Source organism: Urocampus carinirostris, chromosome 17, assembly GCF_059441175.1.
Source record: "Urocampus carinirostris isolate Australia breed hairy pipefish chromosome 17, RoL_Ucar_1.0, whole genome shotgun sequence".
Lineage (NCBI taxonomy): Eukaryota > Metazoa > Chordata > Actinopteri > Syngnathiformes > Syngnathidae > Urocampus > Urocampus carinirostris.
In genome coordinates, this window is record NC_142365.1 from 25,256,764 (window position 1) to 25,284,708 (window position 27,945).

Genomic DNA, 27,945 nt, shown 5'->3' on the forward strand with positions numbered 1-27,945 from the left:
ACTTCAAATTTGCTCAACACTTTTTGGAACACCTTGAATTTTAATTCTCAGTGTGTTTTTATATTGCAAGGCTAATATTAAAAAAAACACCTGGTCCCTGATTTGGCAGCAACAAGAACCACGTTGTAGCGACCCTGCGAGACATCGCAGCACTATTTGCGTGGAGGAGGAAGCGCGGAGCATGTAAAGCGGCACTGCGGCACCGCCGTATCCCTGCGCCCGGGTCCCCGAGTCTCTGGGATCCTGGAAGTCGGAAAACGAGCTGAGGGCGCATACACGTTTGCTGGGGGATCGATTTTTGTCACCTGCAAAGTGACTCGTCTTTTTCTTATTTTCTAGCATTGACTGACGGGCTGCAACTTATCCCGGACGCTTCCTCCCCCACTCGCAAGGGTTTGCATTTCTTGGTTTTGCATGACGTGTCTTGGAGAGAGAGCGCTGGAGAGAGATAGAGGGAGAGTGTGTGTGTGTGTGTGTGTGTGTGTGAGAGAGAGAGAGAGAGAGAGAGAGGGGGGGGGGGGGTGTTGTTGTGTCATGTGTGCACTGTGCATGCTTTTGTTGCGTGTGCTTGTACAATAATGTTGTAGTGTAAAATGCATGAGGCACTGTCAGTCCGCCGCTGCCGCCTGCTGAGGTGCTGCACCGGATTTTCCAACTGGAGATCTCTATTGACAGCAGCAGTCAGACACACGCACACACAAAAGAGACAAGGGTTACAAGTCTTTTACTAAATGGAGGTGCAAAAAAGGAATAAGATACCACAGGGGCAATTTTAGGTTCAGAGTGTCTGGCTGGTTAAAATGTTTTTTCTTCTTTTCCATTGAAATAACTAATATGTGATAAAATAAGAAATAATCTACCGCTGTGTTCTCAAAAACAAGCGGTTTTATCACCAACAAGATGAGAATTCAGTATCAAGAATATCTGTATCAGGTCACAACTTTTCTTTAATAGTAAATGGTTATAGATAATCCATCAACATGTGATGAAAATGGAGTCGACTGATGGGAAGAAAATACACATCTCTCAGAATACGTCTTTATGTCCATGCTTGTGCTGAGAGGGTGACCGCAAACATAGTTTACACACAGACACACACAACAATTTAGCTAAATTGAACATTGCTTCATTCAATGTAGCTGAAATTAGTACTAATATTGGTTAATGATAACAAAGTCATAGTATTGGGTGGTTATATAGTTGTTCAACATAACCACTGTATAACATAGTCTGATCGTAATACACCGGAGCTTCCACAGACTCTGCCACTATGCCGCAAGTGACACTAGCCGAGCAAAAGAGGAGCGGGGAGTGAAAGAGAGCGGTGCTAGAAATCAAATGGACGGAACCATTTCATGGCATTGGAGTATTTGCGACGCTGGGATGTTCACATTTTGGTTTGGATTTCCTTATTTCAGATGTATTTTAATCTATCATATTTAAGTCCATCCTGTACTTTATTAATGAAACAAATAATTTTGAGGGTGCTTGAACTCAATTTTGGGGTGCTGGTTCACCCCCAAAGACAGGCTGGTTACGCCCATGATATACAACAAAAGGCCAGGTTCCGCTAAACTAGTGTGCTTTTAAATAACTGTAGTGTTTTTAGTGGATTGATTTGTGCATTATGTATTTCATCTAATGGGCATCAAGGTGAACACATGCCGAGGCGCATCTGAGATTATTAACTTGCTATTAATTTATTATAATCTATATATTTAAAAACATAATATGTGTAAAAATACCCGTCATTTTTGCTGCGGGGGGTGTATTAGTGTTTTATCTTATGGTCAATTGAATGCTTTTATATAACACTTAGAGTTGCCTTTCAGTGCCTGAAAAGTGCTTTATAAATACATTAAGATTTGGATCTGTTCATAAGAACACTTAAGGGTTTTTAAAGGGACAATGTGTGGAATTTGACTACTAGATGAGCACAAGTCACAGAGACTCTGTCAGGACCAGAATGGAGACAGAACCCACTTGCGTTACGTTTCTCTCATTTTTATGAGAAGAAAGGAAAGGGTTACACCCACGATCTGGTGATCGCTGTACGCGGGAAGCAGGTCGCGCTGAACGCGGAAGTTGGACTTCCGTGGTGAGCGAGGGCGCTGTCGGGAACGGGAAAAAACGGGTCAGTAGCCGGGGCAGGAGAGCAAAAAACGTGGTCGGGATCAGAAACGAGTGGAAAGCCAGGAGCGGAGAGTAGATGTGGTCAGGATCAAAAAAACGGGTCGAAGCCGGGAAACAGACGGGAGCAAAAGCAAGTGGGAGTCAGGGTCGAAAAAGTTTGCCTAGAGTACACTAAGGTTTGCAGACGGACTGACAACAGATGACAGAAAGACGTGGGTTTAAATAGTGACAGGGAGCCAATCAGTCAGAGGCAGTTGGCGCCAAAGGAGCGGGCACAGGTGCATCACATCGGTAATCGTGACAGACTCAAAGTGACCAAAACACACATTTAAAAAACAATGCCCCAGCCTTTTTGAAGTTTTTGGGTACCCATGACAGAAAGATGGCAGATAATTATATCAGCTCCCTTTAAGTGAGTCTCATGATAGGTCAAATGAATCGTTATTTCTCGATCTACAAGTATTAAAAGCATGCACGTTTACATAGATAGATAGATAGATACTTTATTCATCCCCGCAGGGAAATTCACACTTTCAGCAGCATCCCTGCGCTGAAGAACAAAACAATCATAAAGCAAAAAGAATACAATACACAAATACCCAATGTGACGTGTTATATAGAGTATCTAGATAGTGCTACACAGAATACACACTGCAATAAAAATACAGTAATATGCAATCTGGGGGGTGTGGCTTAATGTGGGCCTTTACTCCGCCGGGGGGAGTTAAAAAGCCTCATGGTATGAGGAATAAAACATCTCCTCAGTCTGTCCGTGGTACAAGACTGTGACAGCAGTCTGTCATTTATAATACATAATACATACATACATGCATACATAATAGCTTAAGTATTTTCCTTATTATTTAAAACAGTATTTTTTGTATTTGTTAAGTTTCAACTTTAGTAGACACTCAAAATAAGGAGCGAAGACAGCAATGGATTTTGAACATGCAAGGAGGACCAGGAAAGCGGCCCTTAAATAAGAGAATTCCATTCTCTGCTAAAGCCCTCCTCCAAGCCCTCTCTTTATTAAATCTTCAAGGTTACAAAAACAGAACAGCCCTTAAGAGTGTGGGGATCAAAACCAGTGATTGGCCGATAGAAACAATGAAGTTATAGTCAAAACAACGTACAGCAGAGGACACTAAATGGCAAAATAAAGAACTGGTATCCTAAATCTCCTTTGCGTTTGGGCACTAAATAATACACACTGTCTATTTAATTAAGTGTTGGTTAATTGTCTTCATTGCTTGAGTAAGAGTGAAAAAAAGAAATCTTCTGCATTAACCCTGGGAAAAAAAAGCTTGAACCACTTATCAGGATTTCTACCTTTACTTGATGTGCCGAGCTGTAATAAGCAGTTTTTAGCGCATTACTAAAAAAAGTATTAGTCGCTTCATTTAAAAAGTAATTCCGTTACACCTTAAATACCCCCCCGGCCCTGATTACTGACACCAAAAAGTATTGTGTTTCTCTGAATGTAACTTGTAGCAAAAAATAACATTTATATTGGCAAGGAAGCACAAAATCAAATAAATTGAAGAAAAGGTTTACACTAACGGCGGCGCAGTGGTTAGCGCGTCTGCGGCACAGTTCTGAGGTCATGAGATCGAACCTCCTGTGTGGAGTTTGCATGTTCTTTCTGCTTGTGTGGGTTTCCTCTGGACACTCCGGTTTCCTCCCACATTCCAAAAACATGCATGTTAGGTAAATTGGCCGGTCCAAATTGTCCCTAGGTGTGAATGAGCGAGCGCATTGTTTGTCCCTGTGTGCCCTGCGACTGGCTGGCAACCAGTTCAGGGTGTCCCCTCCCCACTGCCCAAAGATAGCTGGGATGGGCTCCAGCAACCCCGCGACCCTACTGAGGACAAGCGGTGCAGATAATGAATGGATGGATGGATGGGTTTGCACCAACCCGTGGCAGCAGCAAAACCTTCTTATTTCCTGGCTTTTGCAATCTGAGAGCTTGCAAAACAACACTTGACCGGGAAACTCCATATCCATTTTGTCTCTGGTCTTCAAACTACTCCCAAGGTCTCTTCCATTTCTGGGTCCTGTCCAAGACCTTCTCTTTTTTTTCTCCAGGCACGATGTATTTCAAAAATAATTTGACTAATAAAAATAACAATTCAGCACACTTTTACCGTAATTTTTGTGCTCATGTTTGCCTCATTGATTTGCTGTTTGCCACACCCCTGTCCCCACATGCTTCAATATAATATGCACGTATAAACTGCATCCCTGACAGTATTTCACTTTATAGTTGTAAATTCGTCTCGGATGCAAGTATATATGTAGAGGAAAATATCTACACGCGGAATCAAAATGGCAAAAATTGACAGGCCCCTGCTCTTCCCATATGAGAGAAGCGTCTGGCATTGAATCAGTTAATAACACGTTACAGTACTTGTTACAGAGAACAGTAATTGCGTCCCTTGAAACCCGTTAGTACGAACATTGGAAATGAGCCACATTACATGACAACCTGACAACCTGTGTGCAAGGAGACACCGTGAAGCTCAACATGGTTGTTGACTGTGACAAATTGCTCCTGATATGTTTGGTGACGCGTTAACGGTGCAATACCTCTGCGCCTCTCTCCCACTACAAAGTGAAGGTCTGTTTGTTCAAAGTAGTGCTGTATTGGACTCTTAACGTTTCGTTGTAAGTCCTTTGATGTAACAGGCAAAACACAATAACCTGCTGTTTATCTGGGCAAATAAACAGCAAAACATGAAGCCCAAGTAAATGCACTGAATGAATTTGACATGCTACCTCAGTGTACCTGATTTTTGTATTAACATAACTAATTATCATACAGCAGCACGGCAGCGCAGTTGTTTACGCATGTGCGACACAGTTCTGAGGTCCTGGGATCAAACCTTCCTGTGTGGAGTTTGCATGTTCTCCCCGTGCTTGAGTTAATTCCAAGAACATGCATGTCAGGTTAATTGGCCTGTTCAAATTTTCCCTAGGTGTGAATGAGCAAATGAGTTGTCTGTCTCTGTGTGCCCTGCGACTGGCTGGCAACCAGTTCAGGGTGTCTCTTGCCCACTGTCTGAAGATTGCTGGGCTGGGCTCCAGCACCACCACGACCCTTCTCGGATAAATGCAGATAATGGCTGGATGGATTATCATACATGAGAGTAGAATCAGAATTGTCTTTATCGTCAATAATGATAATGTAGTTAACATAGTTTTCAACAACATTAGACATGACACTCCAGGATAAGCATGTAATAAAGACTTAAATCAGAAAAATAAGATATTATTACATGTATGATGTCAAGCTAAAAAATCTAACTCCTCCCTAAAGAAATGATTATTTTAGTTTTTGGAAATTTAATGATATGAATGTAAGATCCCAAGAGTAGAACGACACTGAGAGGGTAAAACTCATCCACTTAAGTAAAAAAACGAGTTACCAGGGAAAGTAACTATTTCCGAAGTTGTATGTCAAAGAATTAGCAATTTTCTGAGCAGTATTGAGTAAGTTGAGGTACGACAAAAGTAAATACAATAAAATAACAGTAAACAACATAAAGTGAGTTTAATACAATAAATCTAACTCACAGAGTGAGATAGTAGAAATAGGTAACTGAACTTAAAATATTTTGTTCACCACAAAAGTCAATGGTAAAACAATATAAAGTGACTATTCAATCCCTCCCTCTATTTTCTTTTATGTGGTTAATAACATAAGAACCACAGTATCCTCTATGTCACATTGATACTGAACATGCGCAGCATGTACAGAAATGTTTACTGTTGTATGTTATGATTTACTTGCGAGTGACACAAAAGTAAACACAGGTCTAGCAAACACTCCTGGTCTCAATTTATTCAAGGTAACGCACCTTGTTTGACTGTAACAGTAACGGGAGAAAACATAGTTAGATTACCCCGTTACTGAAAAAATAACGCCGTTCCGTGACAGCATTATTTATTATGGCATTATTCCCATATTATTAACACTGTTGACAGGTGCTTTGATTCAATCTTGACATGATGACGACGACATTGTGGCAATTTTAATGTAGGGATATTGCCGTCATGGTTAATTCCCTTTTAACCCATAATCAGATTAGATTATGATTTAGAACGTTTTTTGTTTAAGTGGCAATGTTACAGCAATGCTGTTTCTAATGATATATAGCTCACATAATGTTGCAGTGCAGTTCTACACTTATGCAAGTTTGTAATGATTATATAAATAAATTGGTCCAAGTGTTTTTCAACATTGTTCTTTTAATACAAAAAATGAGCAAAACGGGAGGTTTATCCAATATTTACAAAGTACTCACGATATTTCAAATTTTTCATCCACAAATCAAGTCCTCAATGAATTCATCCTAACAATGGTGGAAACTATTTATCAAAAAAGCTAAATTTATTTCCTCATCATCTGCATAAATGTTAGGTTGCTGAAGTTACTCAATCCTTGAGGAACAATAACAAATACAAAGAATTAAGGGTCCATTACCGCGGCAACAGCCAATGACAACACAAAAAGCCACATTTTCTTGCAATCTGGCATTGTTCTCCACAGTATGGTGGCGCTTGCGCTGTTGTTCGGTAATATAGGACTTACATTTTTAGCGGCGCACCTCTTATTCTTGTTTTCTTTCGATGCCGTTGTAAATATGTGCTCGTCTTTTTAATTGCCATCTTCAATAGTCACACAATATGAAAACACGTAACCTAAACAACTCAGAGCAGAATTGAAAAACGGCGCAACTGAAAACTACTTCAACGCATTGTTTGGCATACTCCAAACAAACGGCGGCAGGTTTGCACCAGGCTTAAAATGTAAGAAACGGACATTAATAAGTTTGTTTTCATTGATGCTTAAGCCTGTGCCTTTAAATCCTGTGCACTCTCCAGTCGGAATTTAAAGGAGTTAAGTTAGAACAGATGCTGTAAATGATTTATTTGAACATAGATCAAGTGCTACAATGGAATATCATCTCTGTAAAATGCTTGCAGTAATAAACATTTTTGAAAAAGATCATCTGAGTTGTTTGTAGAATAGTCTTGAAGACATAATGATGTATCAAGTTTTATGACTTGAGATAGAGAGTGTAGTCATCCTCATCAAACATTCATCACTCATAATGGGGAAGAGCAAAAACCTGTTGAATAATCGGCCACACCTTTTGGAAATCTGTGTCATTAACTGAGAAGGTCTTCTATGCTTGGTGATCATATTGCAAATTGCTTTCTCATTCCTCATCCAACAGGGCGGCTGATTTTCTGTGTTGGCGTGCGGACAACTGGACAGTAGGAGAAGTTGCGACACCACGTGAAGGACGCGCCATGGGGACCACCGCTTCTTCGGCAGACTTTGGCTTTAACTTGAAAAGCTTCTCCTTTGGTATAACAGACATTTTCTTGGCCCTGGTGCTGCTTAATCGATGACTTTACAGCACTGCTTTCACATTTGATGGATTGCTGCTGGGGACTGTTCCTGGATGCTGAATTGAGCTTGATTTAGTGACTGGGTGCAGTTTTAGCTGTAAAAGGCTTCATCTTGCTGAATATTCACATTTATCTCGGATCTAATGTTCTCATAATATATCCTGGGATATCCACCCCTGGGATCCAAGTGGATTTGGCGTGATTCCAGTGTTTAATCTCGAAAGACTTTGCCTCTCATTTGGAGAGAGGGTTTATCTAAAGCTTTCCTAAGAAAGACATGGATGGCCCTCAAACCAGCGGCCCGCGCAAGAAGAAGAAGTCGAGGTCGGAGAGGAATCAGGAGAGGAGATCAAACGGGATAAGCAAAAAATATGTTAAGGGCTCCGTCTTTCACTTCTCGTCTGACTCGGAACGGGAAGGCAACAGGGAGCCTTCTTCGTCCCGTCCGAGACCTCCGCGGAGAAAACGTAGGGAGTCTACTTCTGCAGAGGAGGACATCATCGACGGCTTTTCCATTACGGGATTTGTGACCCTGGAGTCTCTGGAGGTGAGTTCTGATAACCGTCTCATCGCTTGCTGTGTTGGTTTTAAGAATTTTGTGCTGGCTGGAATTGGTTTGCTTTGGATGAGCTGCTTGTTTCAAAGTCTTGGTTTTAAATGTGGTGCTTGGTTTAAAATGAGGCCATCATTGGGTGTGTTTACCAGAAGGATATAGTAGGACTGAGAACAGAATTTGGGTTTTTGGAAAAATCATAATACAGTAATCCCTCGTTGTATTGTGGTTTAATTTTTTTCACGGTTTTGCTACTTCTTGGAATTTCATATAGCAAAGTCAACCTGAGATCTATACCTTCCATTGCAAAATATATAAGTCAGAAAGTGTAAATAGTGTAAAAAATACCATGTAAAAACCTTTAACAGTATAAATAGATACTTGTACTGCAGCAACTCTTTCAGAACCCAAGTCTATAGAGTCAAACAAAAAAAGCAGCATTGTAACAACATACAAATACTCTATAAGCTTGTCAACAAACAATACAAAATACCTTTCATTGCACAGTATTTTGAAAATAAAGTTAGTACATTCATCCCTTGCTGTATCTTGGTTTTCTTTTTGTGGTTTTTGCTCCTTTGTGGATATCCGTTGTGCATTGTGTTCTGCATTCTGATTGGCTAAATAGTTACCCTACCCCTTTTCTTCCCGTTTTTGTGGTTTCCCAAAAATGTCAACATTATGGCGAAAAAATATTATTTCAAGTAAAAATACTGAGTCTCCAGAATTAATAACGCAATATAGCAGCCAGATTGTTTTGTTTTTTAAATTACAATTTGACAGTGCAGAAGTTATAAGTTTAAAAAAAACTTTATAAATAACATGACTTTTATTTGTTCCTTTCATTTTTTACGCAACATTTTTATATTCTTATAACGTCGACAGAATGGCGACAGAATCAGTAGTGCAATAAAGCAGCATTTTTTTTATCATAGTCTTACAGTACAGGAGTTATTTGTGATGAAAACAAAAGCAGAATTATTAGGTTCACGGTTCACGGATCCCTTAACCACCACGGTCGTTCGGGCACCTTTTCCTGAGGTGTGTCATAGGGGAGTAGAGCCTGATGGTGCACAGTCTGTTTTTGTGGGTAAGGATATGCAGTACAGGACTTTAATTTGTCAAATCAATGATCGAGCGTGTATATAGTGTTTGTTCTTTGCTTTTATTGCATCATATAGACTTTAAAAGATAAATACATTCAACATTTCTACTTTATGTTTTTGGTTATCTCAGGTTCTTGTTGAAATGCAACACCCGCGAGAAACAAGAGACCACAAAGAGAAAAAAATATATCAAAATGTGGCAGACACATCAACATGTGGGACCAATAAAAAACTAAAACAAGTAACGCAATAAGAAATTCAGTATTTGCTATAAGGCAGCAGATTAACAGGATGGCTTTACATGAACAAGTATTCAACGAACAACCTTCTTAATCTGACTATTAACGGTCCGAATTACAGTTTATACTGTTTTTTGCATGTTCCTATAAACCTGAATATCGACAATATTTTGATCCGAGGATTACCTGCATATAAGCATATGGACTACCTCTAAGAGGTGCCTGCTCACTTTGGGTTCATTTTTATAAGATTTTTCTACTAGAGTGGCATTCCTCATGAGGAGTATTTATCTGCTGCTGTAGAGGCTGTTATGCGTTTATTCGCTCGCGGCGGAGAAATGCCATTTGATCCATGTTGCAGTGAGTTTAATCACAATAGCATGATTTATAGTCATCTGACTAGTCTTTTGATTGCCACAGGCTGCCTTCCAATTACATTTTTGTGAATTGTGACTTCGATCAGCTTGACATTTAGAAAGCATGACACAATATTATTATGTAATGGGATATTTTATCGTGTACACGTGAAGGATTTCTGAATTGGATTTGTGCTATAAGCATAAGTTCACTGAGCATATGAGCTATGTAGTGTTATTTTAGTCATGCATGAGAGCCGTTGAGTGTACAAATCGGTAGGCTTTACTGTAACATTTGGTAGTGCAGAGTAATGTGTTTTCGTATAAAAGTCAGTACATCCATCCCAGTTTAGCCCCCTGTTTTAGTTATCCAGCTGCAGTCATCTATGGCTGCCCTTTGACCGACCATGCGTTAATTCTTGTCACTCTTAGACAGTATTGGCCGTGTTACTGAAAAATAATAATAAGTTACAGTTACTTCATTTAAAATGTAACTCAGGTAACAACCTCCTCACCCCCTGACTATTGACACCGCAAGGTAGCACGTTACTCTGAAAGTAACTAGTTAAAAATGACCGTACACACCCTTAAGAACCAACCCCCTAAAATGCTTGAAATACCCACATGATAAAATAAATTTAAACAATTGTGTACACCCATATTTTAGTGTATACAGAAGAGGTAATATCTGCATGAGGAGAAATTCAGCGCCCTTGTACTCTGTGCTTGAGACGGCGCCACGACAATCGTATTTCGTTGCACTTTACTTGATATAAACATGCCCATCCAGTTTTGCTGGTGTATTGCGGGTGGTAAGTGACTATATGAGTGATGCAAAAATAATCAACTGTTGGAGAGCATTGAAAATCATCATCTGAATTGAATGAGTAACACTCCATGAACAAACGGCAGTTGAGTTACTAAATTTACAGTACTTGTTACAGAGAAAAGTAATTCCAGGAATTCGTTCCTTTGGAATGTGTTAGTCCCATAGGGCCCGGTCACCCAGCCTTTCACGGGCGTATCGAGGCAGAAATTTCTGCCCGTGAAGCAGACGCTGTTGGACGCTTTGAGATCGCCATACAGACAAGATACAGCAGTGCTTTACACGCGGTCGGAAATTCACACGCGGTTAGCGGCGCAAAAAAGTTTTGCGCTGCTCAAAACTTTAGACCACGTGTTAACCGCGGGCGGCACACGTGGTACACACGAGGCAATGACGCGGAAATGACGCGGAACGACGTGCTACTTTTGAGAACTGTTATGCACTCTACCGAAAAGCTTATTATGCAGAAATAAGCTTTATGGTAGAGTGCATAACAGTTTCGATACGAGCGATTTGAATAGAAAAAGGCAAAATAAACATGTTACCTGCTCAAAAGTGATTTGTATACGGCGTGCATTACCGTTCGATTACATTCACAACAAATACAAAGACGGAATGGTTTAAGTTGTATTACATTCCCAACAAATGCAAGACGAAGTGGTTTTGGTTATATGTTCGCCATTAAATTCCCTAAAAGTGATATAAAAGTGAGATAAAACGAGGTAAAAGTGGTTGTAGTAGCGAGGGGATGAAAATCTCGGCAAGGATGCATTTCTCGGCATAACGCCGGCTCGGCAGCTTTTATACCCGTGGTCCACACGCTGAAATGACGCGGAAATGACGCGATGAGGAAGCGGAACAGTCGCCGGCGTCTGTTTTGCGGGCATACCACGATGAACAGCGGGTTGGCCAATGTTGCGCATTTTCCATCGCGGGCAACCACGGGCAAAAAAAAAATCGCAAAATTTTACCCGCGATACAGACGCAAACGGCTGTGTGACCGGGCCCAAAGCTGCTTTCAGATCATTCTCCTTTGGTCGTTCTAGCTTCAGAGCATTTACATTTGCATAAAATGTAAAGTTAGATTTCCTTGCATTAAAAAAAAACAAAAAAACAATCCAACTTCACAAGGTCAACTTTTTATGAATAACTTGCTTGCATTTCCTTATCACCGCGGTGTGATAGCAATCTGTCGTTTCATTGGTGCGACCAAATCTCTAGGATCTGTGCATTAGCATTTGTCCTCACTGTATTATTATGATAGTCAGATTACGATACTTTCGTCGCTCGAGAGGTGCTTGAAAATGTCCCTTTGGAGCCATTGACTTCTATCCATTTCTGTGGCATCCTTTTGTATTACCTAGTATCTAAAGTACCGTAAATTCCGGACTATAGAGCGCACCTGATTATAAGCCGCACCCACCACATTTTAAGAGGAGACACCGAGAGAGTTTTCAAAGCTTTAATAATAATATTACAACTTTCATCCCAAACCGTTCCTGTGAAGGGTAGCAAAATGCTACTAACAACACGCTCGCTAAATAGTTAACGGGTCTGTTACAAAAACATACCGTACATATAGAAATCACGGTAAACTGTTCTCATATTCCTCCCTATAATTGTCGTCATCAAAGTTGTCCTCCTTTAGTATGGGAAAGAGACTTTGTCGTATAGACTCGTCCCACGCTCCCTTATTCAAAAACACGCTCCCAAGGTAAAGTGCGTGCAGTAGCTCTGTTTCCTTCTTTATCGGACTGCTCGATTGCGCTTAGCTTGTAAGCTGCGTCATGTGCCTTGTACTCGAGCACCGCTGGCGGCTGTTGGAAAAATTACATAAATTGGCCGCATCACTGAATAAGCCGCAGGGTTGAATGTTTGGGCGAAAAAGTAGCGGCTTATAGTCCGGAATTTACGGTATGTTCTGTTTTTAGCTTAGTGTATTTCAGTGTAATTTTTTTGTTTAATGACATAAATTTTATCAAGTGGAATCAGTGATAAGACCTTTAGTTTACAATGTCATTTATTATCATAATGTCACAAAGTACGACCCCAGTCAGATTACCTATTCTTCTATAATGCACTCTTTAAATCATTTTTTTCTGTGTGTTTTTAGTATGCTTTTTACACATTCAAAAAAACAATATTCAGTTTTTACCCAGTCAGCCAAACTGTCAGAAATCTGTTCTCACTTGTGACCAAAATGTTGACGTATAACGTGAATAAAAACACCATGATGAAAAAAAAAAAAAAACATAAGCAGCACGTAGTAGTAAGTGTTTTGGGTGAAGTTAAATTCTGATGAGGTCAGGCAATAAGGGTGTGACAAAAAATTTTATTCAAGTATATATCGTGATTTTATACCTGGCCACAGAGGTAAGACCCAAAATACCGAAGAATCAGTCTGCAAACTTTGTTTCAAGAAGGTTCCAGTGAAAAGAGCTTAGACAGATTGTATCACACGGTACATTGCTACTGAAATGCTGCCGTTCAATGAGACTGACAATCCAGCGTTCAGAGACATGCTGTACAGGTTTGATGAAATTGTTTTGCTTAGTGTGTCATACAGCTTAAGTTTACAAGTTCATATTCAAGTTTATGTCATGATAACATAGCTTAAGTTGTGCAATTTTAAGGGTGTGTACGGTCATTTTTAACTAGTTTTTTTTTACTGTTTCTAAGAGAAACTATGTTTACTCAGTTATATAATTTATTTTAATGTTTACCAGTCTTTGTTTTCAAAGCCTACAAACTTGCTGTTGGCTTCATTCACTTTAAATGTGTTGAAATCTTCAAACTTGAAGAGAAGCAAAAATACTTTTATCTGTTCTACTGCTGTATCCACTCTACGTGTGTGTGTTGAAATATTTTTTTCTTATTTGTGCACCTCATTTTTGCACTCAATTACTGAAAAGTTGAGGCCTGTTACCTCCACTGTGTATTGTTCCTCAAAATGTTTTGACCTAAAAGGCTGAAATTGTTTTTATAAAAGAAACAACATTTCAAGTAAAAAATGATTTCTTGATTAATTCTTAACTTGATTTCTTGACCATTATATTGCTCTTCTTCATTGAGCTGTTGAATATTAATATTAAGTTAATATTATCCCAATAGCATATCATTCCGTGGTGTTGGGTTGGGAGGGGGTTGACAATACACTCGCCAATCGTAATTATGGCTGTGAAAATTAGTTTTCTCCAGAAATTCCTAATTGTGACAGGAAATCGAACACTAAGGCCAGTGCCCATTCATTTTGAATCCAAAGTATGGACATGTTTTGGTTTTTAGAAAAACATAACTAGACATGATCAAAATTGTCTGCAGACTTTTTAGCAGACCCGTATACCGCTGCGGTTGTGTTACGTTGACATTTCAGTGGCTGTAAAACTCTTGCCAAGTGTACATGTTATGTTCTTATTGGCTCAGTTGAAATACATATCAGCTTCTGGACTGACTGACACAGACTGATGTTCATTGTGTGAACATAATTCACAATTTGTTGTCTCAGAAGTGTATTATTTAAGTAGCTTGTTTTTCAGGAAAGACAATTAAATTGCAGTCATCTTTTATATATCTAATCGCAGTACTTGTATAATTGCAATTATCGAGAATCATGATATAAATCGAATCGGGACCTTAGTATCGTGATACAATCGAATCGTGTCCAAAGCATATCATCCCACCCTTATCCGACACCTTGAAAAATATGCTAGAGCTTTCCCTCTGTCACCACCACGCTGGAGTGACACTGCTCCTGGGCCTGCATTTCATACGCATGCTTACATAAAAGCTCATCACCTTCCGGTTTACTTAACAATGTGACAGAGAACTGCCTGGCCTGAGATTAAATTGTAATTCAAATTAGAATTTAAAGCAAGTTAATGTTTTGACAAGGTATTGTGCTGAATACTGGAAACACCTTCTGCTAGCTTGCAAAGAGGTACAGTACATTAATGCTTTTTTGGAGCTGCTTACCAATATTTATACAAATATATTTAAAACACGCACTACAATTCCATAGATGATGGTTGCAAGAACTGAGTTGGTGGGAATTCCCAGCATAAAAAGCTGCAAATTAACCCCTGACCTCAAACTCTCCGTAGCAGCATTTAATGGCTCTTGAACGGATTGCTAATGAACGTAGCACATCATTGCTTGGCAACCAGCCCTCCATTGGTAAAATACTACTTACCAGAAGTCATGCGGAAGTGAAACCTCAATGGGAGCATTCGTGTGAGAGAATATGTAATGTGCTTCTGGATGCTTTACACCTAAGTTTGTGCTTGTTAAAATACAGGAGATTACCCTGTGCAGGGTACAGTTGTTCAAGGATGAGTACACATATTTTAGATGTTGTTTAATGAATGGAATCATTTGTCCCAACACCTAGGAACCATGACTGCCACCTTGCAAGATAAAATAAATGACTGCCAGTCAATGATTGTCAAGGTTGAGAAACTTGTATAGTGTGATGACACATTGGAAAAAATCGGAACGAAAACAATTTCAAAACGCAGTTGCCTTTAAGTTTCGAAGGCTGCAGAAGTGGGACGGTAAAACTGAGGTAAAATTTATTAACCAACATGATTGCTGCTTTAGACCCACGTGTGCATGTTTATTTTGTGATTAGATGGATGAATCAAAGTCATGGAAGACACCGTCTTTAAAGTCTCCTCAAGGTCTGCCATGGATAAAGTCCCAAACTAAACCCTTTTGGGGAAGAACCAATTTGTGAAGTCCTCAATTACAAGCAGTACAGTGGTAGCTCTACTTGCGAATGTCTCTACATACGATAGTTTCAGGTCACAAAGTAACTGCACGCGAAAATATTGCCTCCAGTTACAAAGGCGTTTCAGGATACAGTGTCAAAAATACAGTACAGTACATACTATTAGCCGCTTCCAGAGTTTCCCGAACGTAAACAAACTGGCTAGTGCTTAAAATCTGCCTTGCAAAACCGTACGCCAGTGTGAAAAGCAACCCCTCCACCTCATCTCAGTTCAGAGATGAGGTGGAGGGGTTCGGGCGATAGAGCAGGGAGGAGTACGCAGCCCAAATTAAAACAAAGACATTTTAGCAAAATTCCATTAAGTCTCAGGATTTGTGGAAAGGAATTAGTCTTTACAAGTCAGGCTATCGCAATGTCTTCCTTGCGCATTTTGTACGGATTGTCAAAAGCCGGCAAAAGCAGATGTCATTGGATCAGTTTTTGTTTAATGTTTAAAACAGGGTCCCGATATATTATTATGCTTTAATTGCATTTAACGAGCATGTCCAAAGCATTTTGATGAGACTTATACATTTAAAAGCTCATATAAAAACAATATAACTTGTCCATGTGTGCATGGGAATTGATTCATAAATGCATATGATGAAAATTGGATAAGTCTCCTGGCCAAGCCCCTCCACCAAATTTTTTAACCCAATGCGGCCCTCAGCTCAAAACGTTTGCCCACCCACAGTTTAGTGTTTTTTTTTTCATTTTTTATTATTTCATTTCTTGTGTTTGAAGAAAATTCAAAATAAAGATGTGTACAGAAGAGCACGATATTGCAATAATTACATTAAAAGTATTGCTTGTATACAGTTGATGATGGGAAAAGTCTTGGAGGAGCAGCTATGTGGAATCGTTTGTTTTCTAGAGGGACACACAAAATAATGTAAAACCTTTTATATTTAATCAAGGGAATGATTTGAACCCTCGAAAAATGCACAAATTAAGACTGTACTCACCTAAACTAATGGACTGATACATTTTTTTAACTATTTCCTGGGCTACAAGCAATATATTCATGCACTTTGAAACCTGTGCCTTTTTTAATGATGCAGTTAAATTATTAAGCAAATGGAAAGACTTTGCCAGCATTCCACGGGGAAAATATGCCATTAGTTTTCATCTCAGAAGACAAGGCTGATTTTCGATGTACATGCTAGTTTCCAGTGTGGAAAAAAGAAAATGCCTGTTTTTGGTAAAGAAGACAACACTGTTAGTTTTTGCTGTAAAGGATTACGCTAGATTTTAGGGAACAAGAAACAAATTTGAGCCAGGCGTCTAAGACGATGCTTGGTCTCATTATGTTTGAAGTGAAATATTGGTCAATCGTTATGCAACGTTGTTTTGGCTAGATTCATTCCCATAATGCTCCATTACAACTGTAACTCATGCTCAAAATGCTCCATTACTACCTTTGGTATTGTATTATTGTTATTATTAATAATCTTATTTGTAGGCCATACCGCAAGAATATTGTCAGAGGTTAAACCGGTCCATGGTACAGAAGAGGTGGCCAGAAACTGTTTTACAGCACAGGTGTTATCTTTCCCTTCCGGTTGTTTTTTTTCTGCCTTGCTTGACGCTGGGTTGTTACAAACATGTGGTAGGTGATTTGATAGTAAAAGCCCAGAGCAGCAAGCCATAAACACTTATTTTAGTTTTCACGAGAAGAAAGCTGTGTGCATGTTTAAATCCTTCTCAGCTTGTTTTATTTTTTTTATCTTAGATAGGTATTGCGTACATCTTGTATGAGATCACGGTTGAGCTCCTGAACATGCAAATTGTACTTATGTCTGTCATTGGGAATGGGGGCACAGTTTAGATGACGGTTGCGCATTCACATGAACTCAGGCAAAACAAATCGGTGTGCAATGTGCAACAAGGTACGTACGACAAGAAGCATCAATGTTCTGAGTTGACATCCAACAGAAAAATTTGGGACGTTGGGTTGTTACAGTCCGATTGGGACATTCAAGCTGCACACACAACCATCCAATGTGTAAGTTCAATACCTTTAAACTATTCAATTTACTGTGACACTGTTTGCTACATTTTGAATACTGTGGCTTTAAATATGGCGCGGCTTTTTTTTTTTTTGTTTTCGTGGCGGCATCGAGAAAAACGTCTAGCTACTCTTTTCTCAAAGGCATTGTCTCGTGGTGACAGCTGGAAACATTTATGACGCCCTTCCAGAGAAATGAGTCAATGTGTTTGCCAACATTTAAAACAGGAGCAAAATGGGATGTTTGACAGGATTTATTACAATACTTACACTGTACTCATGATATTTCAACTTTTGCATCCACAAATAAAGTCCTCAATCTATACATTGTAATTGAACAGCTGTAGAAGTTATCTATCAAAGGCACTACACTTCTTTTTCTGTATCTTCAGCGTAATGTCTGGTCACGGAAGTTTCCTGTTATACTCTTAATGTCACGACCAGAACGGAAACAGGACCCACTTGTGTAACGTTTACCACAATTACCAAGTTTTATTGAAGGAACGAGGAAGGGCTGCGCCCACGATCTGGTGTTCGCTCTCATACTTGGAAGTGGATCTTCCGTGGCGAGGGATGGCGGCACCGGGGACAGAAAAAAACGGGTCGGTAGCCGGGACAGGAGAGCGAAAACTGGTCGGGGTCGGAGGTGAGTCATAAGCCAGGACGGGAGAGCAAAAAGGTCAGGATCAAAAACGGGTCGAAGATGGGGGACAGACGGGAGCAAACACGGGAGCAGAAACGGGACAAGCGACAGTAAGGGTCAAAAAAGGCTTGCCTTGTATCACGGAGATTCGCAGACGGACTGACAACAGGGAATTGACAGGACTGAGTTCAAATAGTGACAGGGAGCCTGCGGCGGGTAGTGCAAAATGAGCGGGCACAGCGGAGTCACATCAGTAATCATGACAAAATACAAAACAAATCCAATTTGATCCGGTACTGTGCTAACAACCAATGACAACACAAAAGACGACTCTCTTGTTTGTGTTGCAATCTGGCGCTATTCTCTACAGTATGGTTGCCCGGGCGCTGTGGCACGATATATAGGGCTCATGTTTTATGTGGTGCAGTCCTCAAAGGCCAATGACAAAAAAAACCCAAATAATTTCTCACATCCGTGTTGCAATCTGCCACTATTCTCAAAACTGTTGTCTAGAAAAATAGGGCTTGTATTTTTTTTTAACCCAGCCCTCATTCAAGGTTTCTTATGTTGCAGTAGTAAATATGTGGTCATCTTTGTAATCGCCATCTTGAATGTCCACATGTTTCGAAAAAACGTGACGTAAACAACTTCAGCAGAGCTGAAGATGACGCAGCTGGACATGGCTTCAGGTGTGTGGGGGAATCAGGTGCCTGATGGCGTTCTGCTGCCAAAAGCGTCGAAGCAGAATCCCCTATCCCCCCATGCAGTTGGCATCAGGTGTGCGTAGGGTATCAATGCTGTTCAAACCTGCCGATTAAAATCCTATGCTTCAAAATTGAGTTTCTCTCTAAAAATTGAGCATGTAGCTTTTAATCAGGTGCACTTTTAGTCGAGAATTTGCAGTTTTCAGAGCTGCAAAAGTGTCACTACTTAAGATTTGCCTTTTATTCTTTTTGTTCATAGTGTGTAATATGAGAGACAACAAATTTTCTCTGAGGCATATTTTCACAGAACATTTTTTTAAGACAAATGTCTTGAATGTCCGAATACAGTTGTCACAGGAATTTCACAATAATTGAGACTCCCTTTCTAGCAGCAAGCTACGTGTCAACCTATGCTGCAAGATAACCTTTGGCTGAAGTCATATCGAGAGTGGATGAATTGCATTGTTAAATCGTTATACCACTTGAGAACCTTAACCTTGCTGATCTTACTCAGAAAAATACATTGGAAATTTTCCATAACATAAGCATTGATCTTAGTATTACAACAGTGTGAAATGATACATTTTACCCAATAAATCTTTCTGAACTTAGGGCCTTCCTCTTTGTAATCGAAGAAATAATAGACCCTAACTAGCATAGTATCAGTCTTTCTGTTGCTGCCATATATGACCAACTTCAGAAAAGGAAAATACTAGGTGTAACGTTTGTGGTAAAGTGATCTGCTGCTGTGGCAACACCCCTTATTTACATAAACACATGGGGAAATAAAAAAAAGCAATGAGCTCCAAAAAAAATGTAAACGTTACTGTTCCTGAACAAAAACACCAAAATCCGTTGTCACTATGTCAACAGACCCAATGAAAAAACATTGGCATTTATTTGCATTACTGACTAGCAAAATAACGTGCAACGGGATGTATTTTGGTTCTGTAATAGACATTGTTATACAGTATTTGTATTTTCGTTATTGCTGCTTTTTTGGTTTGACTCTCTTGTCTTTTGTTCCGAAACCTTTGTAATAAAATAATTTAGTACTGTTTAAGTTTGCAATGTACAGTAGTTATATAATGAAAAAATAAAAAACATTTTAGTCCCAAAAATATTTGTGCTGTGTTGATCAGAATTCTTAACTTTCTTCAGGGAGGAAGGGCTTATTTACTCACTGATCATTTCCAAGCAAATATTATTGGTATGGGATGGGTATCGATCAATAAGTGTGTGAGGATTGATCTAAATATCGATATTGATACTGAGGGAGTACTTTGATCGAATCAATACCATTTTCTTTGGATCTATACTGTCTTTTTAACTTTTACAATGATAATGTTGGAGGGTTGTAAGACTAAACATACATTACAACTTTCAAATGTAATCCAATTTTGTTCACACTTTATTTGCACTTTTGACTTTGTTTTCAAAATATTGTGCAATTGAAGGTATTTTACATGTCTTTTGTGATTGCAGCTATGCCAGGATGCCAGTTCTTTTATGATGGTTTACAGGGGTAAAATGTTCTTCTTGGGGAAAATGCAACACTAAACAATGCCACATTTAACCAAGCCCTCTAATCAAAGTGCAGACGGGGCGACAGAAACAAATGTCCATGCCTTAGCATGGGGAAAGGGGCTGACTAACCTGTTACTGACCATGGCGTTTGGGATCGTTTTTATAATGAGAAATTAACGAGAGTTATTTTAATTAACTTCAAATGTATAGATATTGAAAATGATTGATACCTTTTTTAACAATACAAGTTTAAGAAACTAGCATGACCAATTAAACCCTGGCGACCCGCCAGAATCTTTCCTTGGTATGGGAAAAACTGGTATACAAAAAGATGAAAAAAAAACAACATTAGAAAATGATTTGGGATTCACACTCATGAATCCCAAATCATTTTTGCCAAATAACCACTTCATTTCCTCAGCCAAAGCACGGCTGTGTGCCCGCAACCAGACCATTTTTTTGGCCTCCTCACGTCTTCTTCTTGGGGAGTTCCTGCTGACAGAAGGAGATGAATGTTTGCGGATGCTGATTGTGAAATTGCATCCCTGAAGTGGAGCCCCGGCAGTAATCACTCACTCTTTGTTGCTCCCATGATGGTGCATTCCAGAGATGAGACCACTTTTGTGCTTAGGTGTGCAGTAGGGGTGGGCGGACCGATCCACATATCCATAGTATCGATCAGTGACGATTTTAGGTTCAGAGCTTTGGTAGTGCTCAGCACCCAGAATGTCTGGCTGGTTTAAAAAAATATAATTTCACTTATAGATATTTAGGATCATTTAACACTGTTAGGAGTGTCACCATATACCCATAAAGTAGGGGGACGTTTTGTGTATTTATGGACTCCTACCTGAACATGGTGCTTCTTTTACAGGAAAAAACTGCTGTTGACGACGAATTAATAGTATTTGGAGGTGAAATATTTGTTAAACATAATAACTGTGTAACATATTCTCACGTTAATACACCAAAGCCTCCACAAGACTTTGCCGCTATGCCGCAAGTAACACTAGCCAACTGAAAGAGGAGCAAGGAGGGAGAAAAGTAACTCAGGAGATAAAGCGCACTATTTGGGTCACAGGTTCAATTTCCATCAAGACCCATTGGGCAAGACACTGAACCCTTAATGTCCCCGATAGGCAGGTAGGCACCTTGCATGGTGGACGCCACCATCAGTGTGAGTGTGTTTGTGAATGGGTAAGTGTTAAGATCCTCAGTGTCTTGAAAAGTGCTATATAAATGAAGTCTATTAACATTTACGAATCAAATGGATTGAACAATTTCAAGGCAATGGAGTATTTCTGACGCTGAGTTCACATTTTTGTTTTGTTTTATTTTGAAATTATTTTTTTATCCATTCTCCATTTAAGTTAATATTATCTTGTTCTTTGTTAAGGAAAATAGTGTTTTTAAAAATGCTATAACGTTCGAGGGTTCTTATGTTTAAACTTTTTTTACAAACTCCCAAAAACAGACTGGTTACATTCATGGTATCGATTTTGAGCAAATACTTGGATCGGATCAATACTACAGTCCTGGGATCAATACGATTTTTACTCCACCAATTTCCTCAAAGCAGGATCCTGGGGTGCCGACAGGGTTTAATTGGTCCCGCCAGAGTCTCATAAACTTGTATTATTAAAAGTATATAATATTATTGAATATATATAAATGCCTATTTAAGCAAAACAACTTATAGATTTCTCATTAATTAAAGGATCGTTAACGTTTTGTTGTGTATTGTGCAACATACCTATGTCGTCCCCTTCCCCCCATGCAAAAGGGTGCGCTTTGTTTGTTCCGCTGGCCTGCACAGTGATTGGGGTAGAACATGAACATTAATAAGCATCGCGTTTAGCCTAAGTTGAAAATTTTTGAGCTATCAGAAAAAAAAGCTTTGGAGCTTTCCACGCTGGAAACCTGTCCAGCGCCTTTTTGCTCTGCTGGCGTTTTCAACAGAGCGTAAAAACGTGGTGCTGCCATTGCAAGCTATGAGAACTACAACACTCAACCAGGGAAATTTTTGAGTGGGCACCCATCGCCCTCGGCAAAACTCTATCCGTGGGTGAGTGACTTTAAGCAACTTTCCCTACCTGGCCTGCTGCTCCACCCTGCCTGCCAGGCAGAAGCGCAGGGAAAAACAGGAAGCACAGCGCCTTGTTGACACAAAAAAAGACAATCCCATGTGTAATACGTGTTGTAAATTGGTCTGCTACTGTGGCAACACAACAAATTTAAATATAATCATAAGGTAATGCCATCGTGCAGAGAACGAGCTGCAACCAAAAATGTTAACATATTGCTGTTCCTAAACAAAAACCTGTAAACCCGTTGTCACTACAGAGTCAAAGAGAGACCATTGACACTTTATTTGCATCATTGACTTTATTTTCAAAATATTGTACATTTGGAGGTATCTAAGTTCTCTAGTCGACATTTTTACAGAGTATTGCTATTTTCATCACACTGCTGCTCTTTTGGTTTGACACGTCTGGCTTTTGTTCCAAAAGTTTTGTAAAAGGAATATTTTTTATATTTTTTAAGTTTGCATTGTAATTTTACAATAAAAAAAACAACAGCATTTTAGTCCCTAAAATCTTTGTAATGATAAAATAACTTCAAAGGGGAAAGGTTCAATTCTTTAGTGATACACAGGGATCAGAATTTTCCGCGGATCCGCGGATTTCCGCTGTTTTTGAACCCCAAAGGTCATTCCCGGGGGGTGAGGTATGATACGTGACTGTTTCATCACCCCAAGTTAGCATTTAGACCATTGGTCGATAGGTTCGCTGATAACCAATCAGCGGAGCTTTTGTTCAGAGCATTGGCTTTCTCAAAAATGGCGCTCCTTCCGGTCTTTTCAAGCGGTGAAATGAGTGTTTGAAAAAGTAAATATGAAAATACTAAGAAAAGAAGACGAGGCTTTTGTCTCCGAGATTGATAAAGGAATCAAGAATAAATTTAAGTGGTCATGGCTGGAGAAGACTGTCACAGTAAACGTTGAAATCGGCGCAAAGATCGAGGAAGTTACAGAAACTTTGAGCCAGTTCATCGCAAAGTGTGATGTTCCAGGGAAAGCAAAGTGTCTATACTGTGTCGATCTGATCAATTATGGTACGCGAGGTTGTGTGGCACTGATCGATCATGCTAAAATGAACAAGCACAAAGCAAAAATAGCTTGCCGGCGATCAAATTATGCACTCGGATCCGCATTTAAAATCGGCAGCCACCGGTTCAACATTATTGGCCGTTTCAAATCCTTCCACTTCAAATACTAGCAGCAGTCAACCACTGGTTCCCCTGTGTGACAGAAAATCCCAATCTGAGGTATTTATAAATCTATTTATTTATGAAATGATTTTATCTTTTGTGTTTATACAATATTTAGAACAGGATAAACAAAATTTAAAATTTGTTATAAACATGATTAAAATAGATTATTTTGTATCATCATGATCATGTTCAATATGTCACGGTCGGGGTTGCCCCAATCGCGAGCGTCAACATTCCGGGGCGTGAGGTAGTAATTTTTTCTTTTTGGGACCTCAGGAGCTGTCCCTTAAGAGGGGGGCTCTGTCACGAGACGTGGTGGCGTGGAAGGTGACCGGACCAGAACGGAGGCAGGAGGCATGAAGGGAGAACTCAAATGCGTTGACGACACACAATTAGTGGAACTGCTTCAGCTGTTGCCCAGAGGGCGGGGCAGACTGGTCACCAAGGCGACCGTGACACAATATTACAAATGCTTTTAATGTCAATATATTATTATTTTTTAAATTTATATATATATATATATATATATATATACATATATATATATATATATATATATATATATATATATATATATATATATATATATATATATATATGTATATATATATATATATATATATATATATATATATATAATACATGGTTTCTGTTTTGTTGGATTTAATTCATTCTAGTGCAATTTTCACATAGCAAATAAGATAAATGCTGTTGACTTCAGGGGGGCTTCGCCCCCCTGAGCCCCCCACCGGGCTCCGCCCTGGACCCTGGCTATTTCAGCTGAAAATGAAAATCTCCATTCTGATCCCTGGATACAAATGGCATTTCCAAGCAAAACGTTTCGGTATTGGATGGGTTATGATGGGATCGATGTCATTGTTGCCAGCATTGCCCACCTCTAGTGTCCATACTAATTACTGCAAAGCAGGAAATCGTGTTCTTTGTCTTTTCATTATGGGCACCAGTGGTGTAAAGAAGACCATTTGTTGAGATATCAAATTGATAAGGAAACTCTTCCTTCTCATAATCCTTTTCAAATTAAACCAATACACCAGTTTTTACAAAGGCTTCCTCTTCTGGACACAAGCCAAGCTTAATGTTGGCACTATAAAGTTGTTTCCCAACGCCTTCTACTAAAAGATGATTATTAACCACTAATCTCGGATGGATGAATTATAAATTGTGCCCCCACTTCACTGTGAAGCTAACAGCGCTGGAGTCACAGTAGGAGGTTTCATGTGGGCTGAGACTGCTTTAGATTTGTCATTTCTGTCCATTAGTAAAAGCTTTCAATCAGTTTTGCGTATTCTGTCAGCAGTGATTGTTAAAGTAGTTCAGCGCCATCCATTTTGTTTGATCGCTGATAAAGAATCCTGTTTGTACTTACACGTTCATTCGAGGAATAATGATTAAAACCTCTTGGAGCAAATATGTAATCAAATAAAGCAGGGCACTGATTCACCCAACTTCAATGCAGAACAATTTATGAAGTTAATATAATACTAAATACAGTACATGATAAAACATAGTACATGGTTGGCCAATCAATAAATGAATACTTAGTGTTTTTAATGGATTTACAGTGGTACCTCTACATATGAGTTTATTTCGGCCCAGGATCAAACTGTCATGAACCGGAACAGGATTAGGACCCACATGCGTGACGTTTCTCACACAAGTCTTTTATTTTACGGGAAATGGGGAGTCATGCACGTTAGGCAGCAGTCTGGCGTGAAATGATAGGAAGCCAGAGGCCAACGAGATCGATACCAACTGCCCTTGCAGATATCGGACAGATGGTGTCTATACCGGACAGAACGGGACAGACAGGATTGATATCAAAACAGGATATCTAAATTAAACAGGACAATCTTTACAGGAACGAAACTGGAAACCGATATTAAACAACGGGACGGACAGGATTGATATCAAAACATGATATCGAAATTAAAGAGGAGAAACTAGACGGGAACGAAACTGGAAACCGATATTAAACAGGACAAAAATAAACGGGAACAATACCGGACAGGAAATACCAACAGGAAACCGGACCGAGTCAAAACTCACGTTTTGTTCGTTGACGGACTGACAAAGGAAGATTGAGACCACTGAGCTTAAATAGAAGGAAAGCCAATCCGTTAACGAGCCGCAGCTGGCGCCACATGGTGGGCCAATTGGGCGCCATGGCAACCGTGACACAAGCTCGAAACTTGAATTGCTTGCGTAACCAGCAAATAATTAAACACTAATTGGCCCATTCCCAACCTCCCAAAGTAGTAAAAAAAATAGCTATAAAACACATCTTCCTGTTCACTTAAAACACATTGAAATAGCAAATATACATAAAAAAATACAGTTCTAAGATAAATAAAATCTGAGTTAATTATGAGTCGGTGTAACTAAGGTAGGAAAGGGGTGGTGGGGGTAGCGGGAGGAGTGATGATACATAAGCAATTATATACTCTTAAAATTAAAGTTGATGTAATTTAAGATAAACATTTACACACGTTTTTATAGCACGATTTGTATTTTTGTGTCTGTTTCAGTTTTTATTTATTACCTTCATTTGCCCTTTTACTTGAACTCGCAACACTTTCTACAGGTCTTTTAAAAAAAACAAGGATATTTGTCTCTTCCTCCCCTTCAAAATGTTACAGAAATGCGTAAGGTAACTGTAATTAAAGAGAGCTGTCGCACAGCAGAGGCAGCAACATCCTCCCACTTAACCAGCACATCTCCTTTGTAGATTCCATCTTCACTGGTTCTTCCTCCTCTTCACAGTTTTTTGAAGCACCTCTTTGTGTTGCATCGACTGTAGCTCTTTTAATTCCTCTGTTGTCAGTTCCTCTACGTCAGGGGTCTCCAACGTGGTGCCCCCTTAGGACAGCCAAGTTACCAGCGGACCTGTTCTGAAAATAGCTCACCAGTGCTTGGTCATTGTGATTTTCTGTTGGATTTATTTTTAGTGGTTGAGTAAGTCTGTTTAGCCCTGCTTTCAATAATTAACCTGGTAATAACATCATAACAACATAGTAGTAACATTTTAAGTTGTTGGTTTAGAAATGCATATCAAACTACATGGTCTTTGCACTAGTTAACAACAAAAAGTAGCTCTCAGCTTAAAAAGGTTGAAGACCCCTGCTCCACATGCTCCTGCAGAAGTTCTTTAATGTCCCCATCAAATAACTCTAACCCAATGGATTTTCCGTGGGAAACAATTTCAACCAACAACTCATTGGACTTGGGTAAGGGATCCAACCCTTCAACCTCACACGAACACCACGCTCACGCTTTGGATTATTTCTTGCGTTGTTTCAATTGTCATCATTCTGATTTTTCTCACAGACACCTTACAAAAAGTCACACAAAGGAGATGCTATAAAATGTGATTAAAGATATGCGATCAAGACAAACTTGATTCGGAATACAGGTACCCTACAAGGAAAACTAAGGGGTGGGGGAATCAGGTGCCTGATGGAGGCAGGTGAATGTGCAAAATGGACAAAGCTAATGGCGGTGAGCTGTCACGAGCGTTGAGCATCTGGAACGGCCTCTAGTGGTAGCATCTGGGACTGCTCATGAACTGTGAACTTCATACCACAATTAAGACTTTCGTTATTAAAAAAAAAAAAACCTTCTGTATCAACATTCTTGTGTGTCGATGTGCTCAATGCATGTTACTCACAATAGTGACCATTGTTTACACCGAGATTAGACATGCCACTCCTAGATAAACATGTAATAAAGTACTTAGTAGAGAAAAAAGGAAAACAATAACAGGTTAATTAAGGAAACATATTTACAAGGCACCCCGCGACCCTACTGAGGATAAGCGGTGCAGCTAATGAAATGAGATAAAATTTACAAGGCAGTCCTTGAAGACTGTCCTAAGTTGTGAAAACATTGTAACAGTGAAAAAAATGCAATAACATTTGGCAGCAATACATTTCTTGAATAAATCAATAAATGAAATATGAATACACGTTTTTCTATCAATCATCCAATACAACTGCAAGTTATATATTTTTAACAGGCTTGCACTCTTGTTGCCTCTTATCCTGTCATTTAGGGACCTATAGTGCCTCCTACAGGGCAATAGTTCAAATGGGTGGTGGCAGGAGTGGGAGGAGTCTCATCTCATCTCATTAGCTGCACCGCTTATCCTCAGTAGGGTCGCGGGGGTGCTGGAGCCCATCCCAGCAATCATCGGGCGGTGGGCAGGGGACACCCTGAACTGGTTGCCAGCCAATCAAAGGCACACAGGGACAGACAACTCACTCGCTCATTCACACCTAGGGACAATTTTGGACTGGACAATCCACCTAAAATGTATGTCTTTGGAATGTGGGAGGAAACCGGAGTGCCCAGAGGAAGCACGGGGAGAACATACAAAC

At 39.6% G+C, this 27,945-nt stretch overlaps 1 protein-coding gene across 5 annotated transcripts in view; it reads left to right on the forward strand.

The window, feature by feature from the left end:
* Positions 1-234: 234 nt before the first annotated feature.
* auts2a (activator of transcription and developmental regulator AUTS2 a) overlaps positions 235-27,945 on the forward strand; it is a 495,511-nt gene continuing 467,800 nt past the window's right edge. For all 5 annotated transcript variants that reach the window (XM_088321276.1, XM_088321280.1, XM_088321278.1 and 2 more), the window contains exons 1-2: positions 235-393; positions 7,374-8,098. In XM_088321276.1, the coding sequence (XP_088177402.1) occupies positions 7,829-8,098 (270 nt within the window). In that variant the 5' untranslated portion in view covers positions 235-393; positions 7,374-7,828. The remainder of the gene's footprint in view (positions 394-7,373; positions 8,099-27,945) is intronic.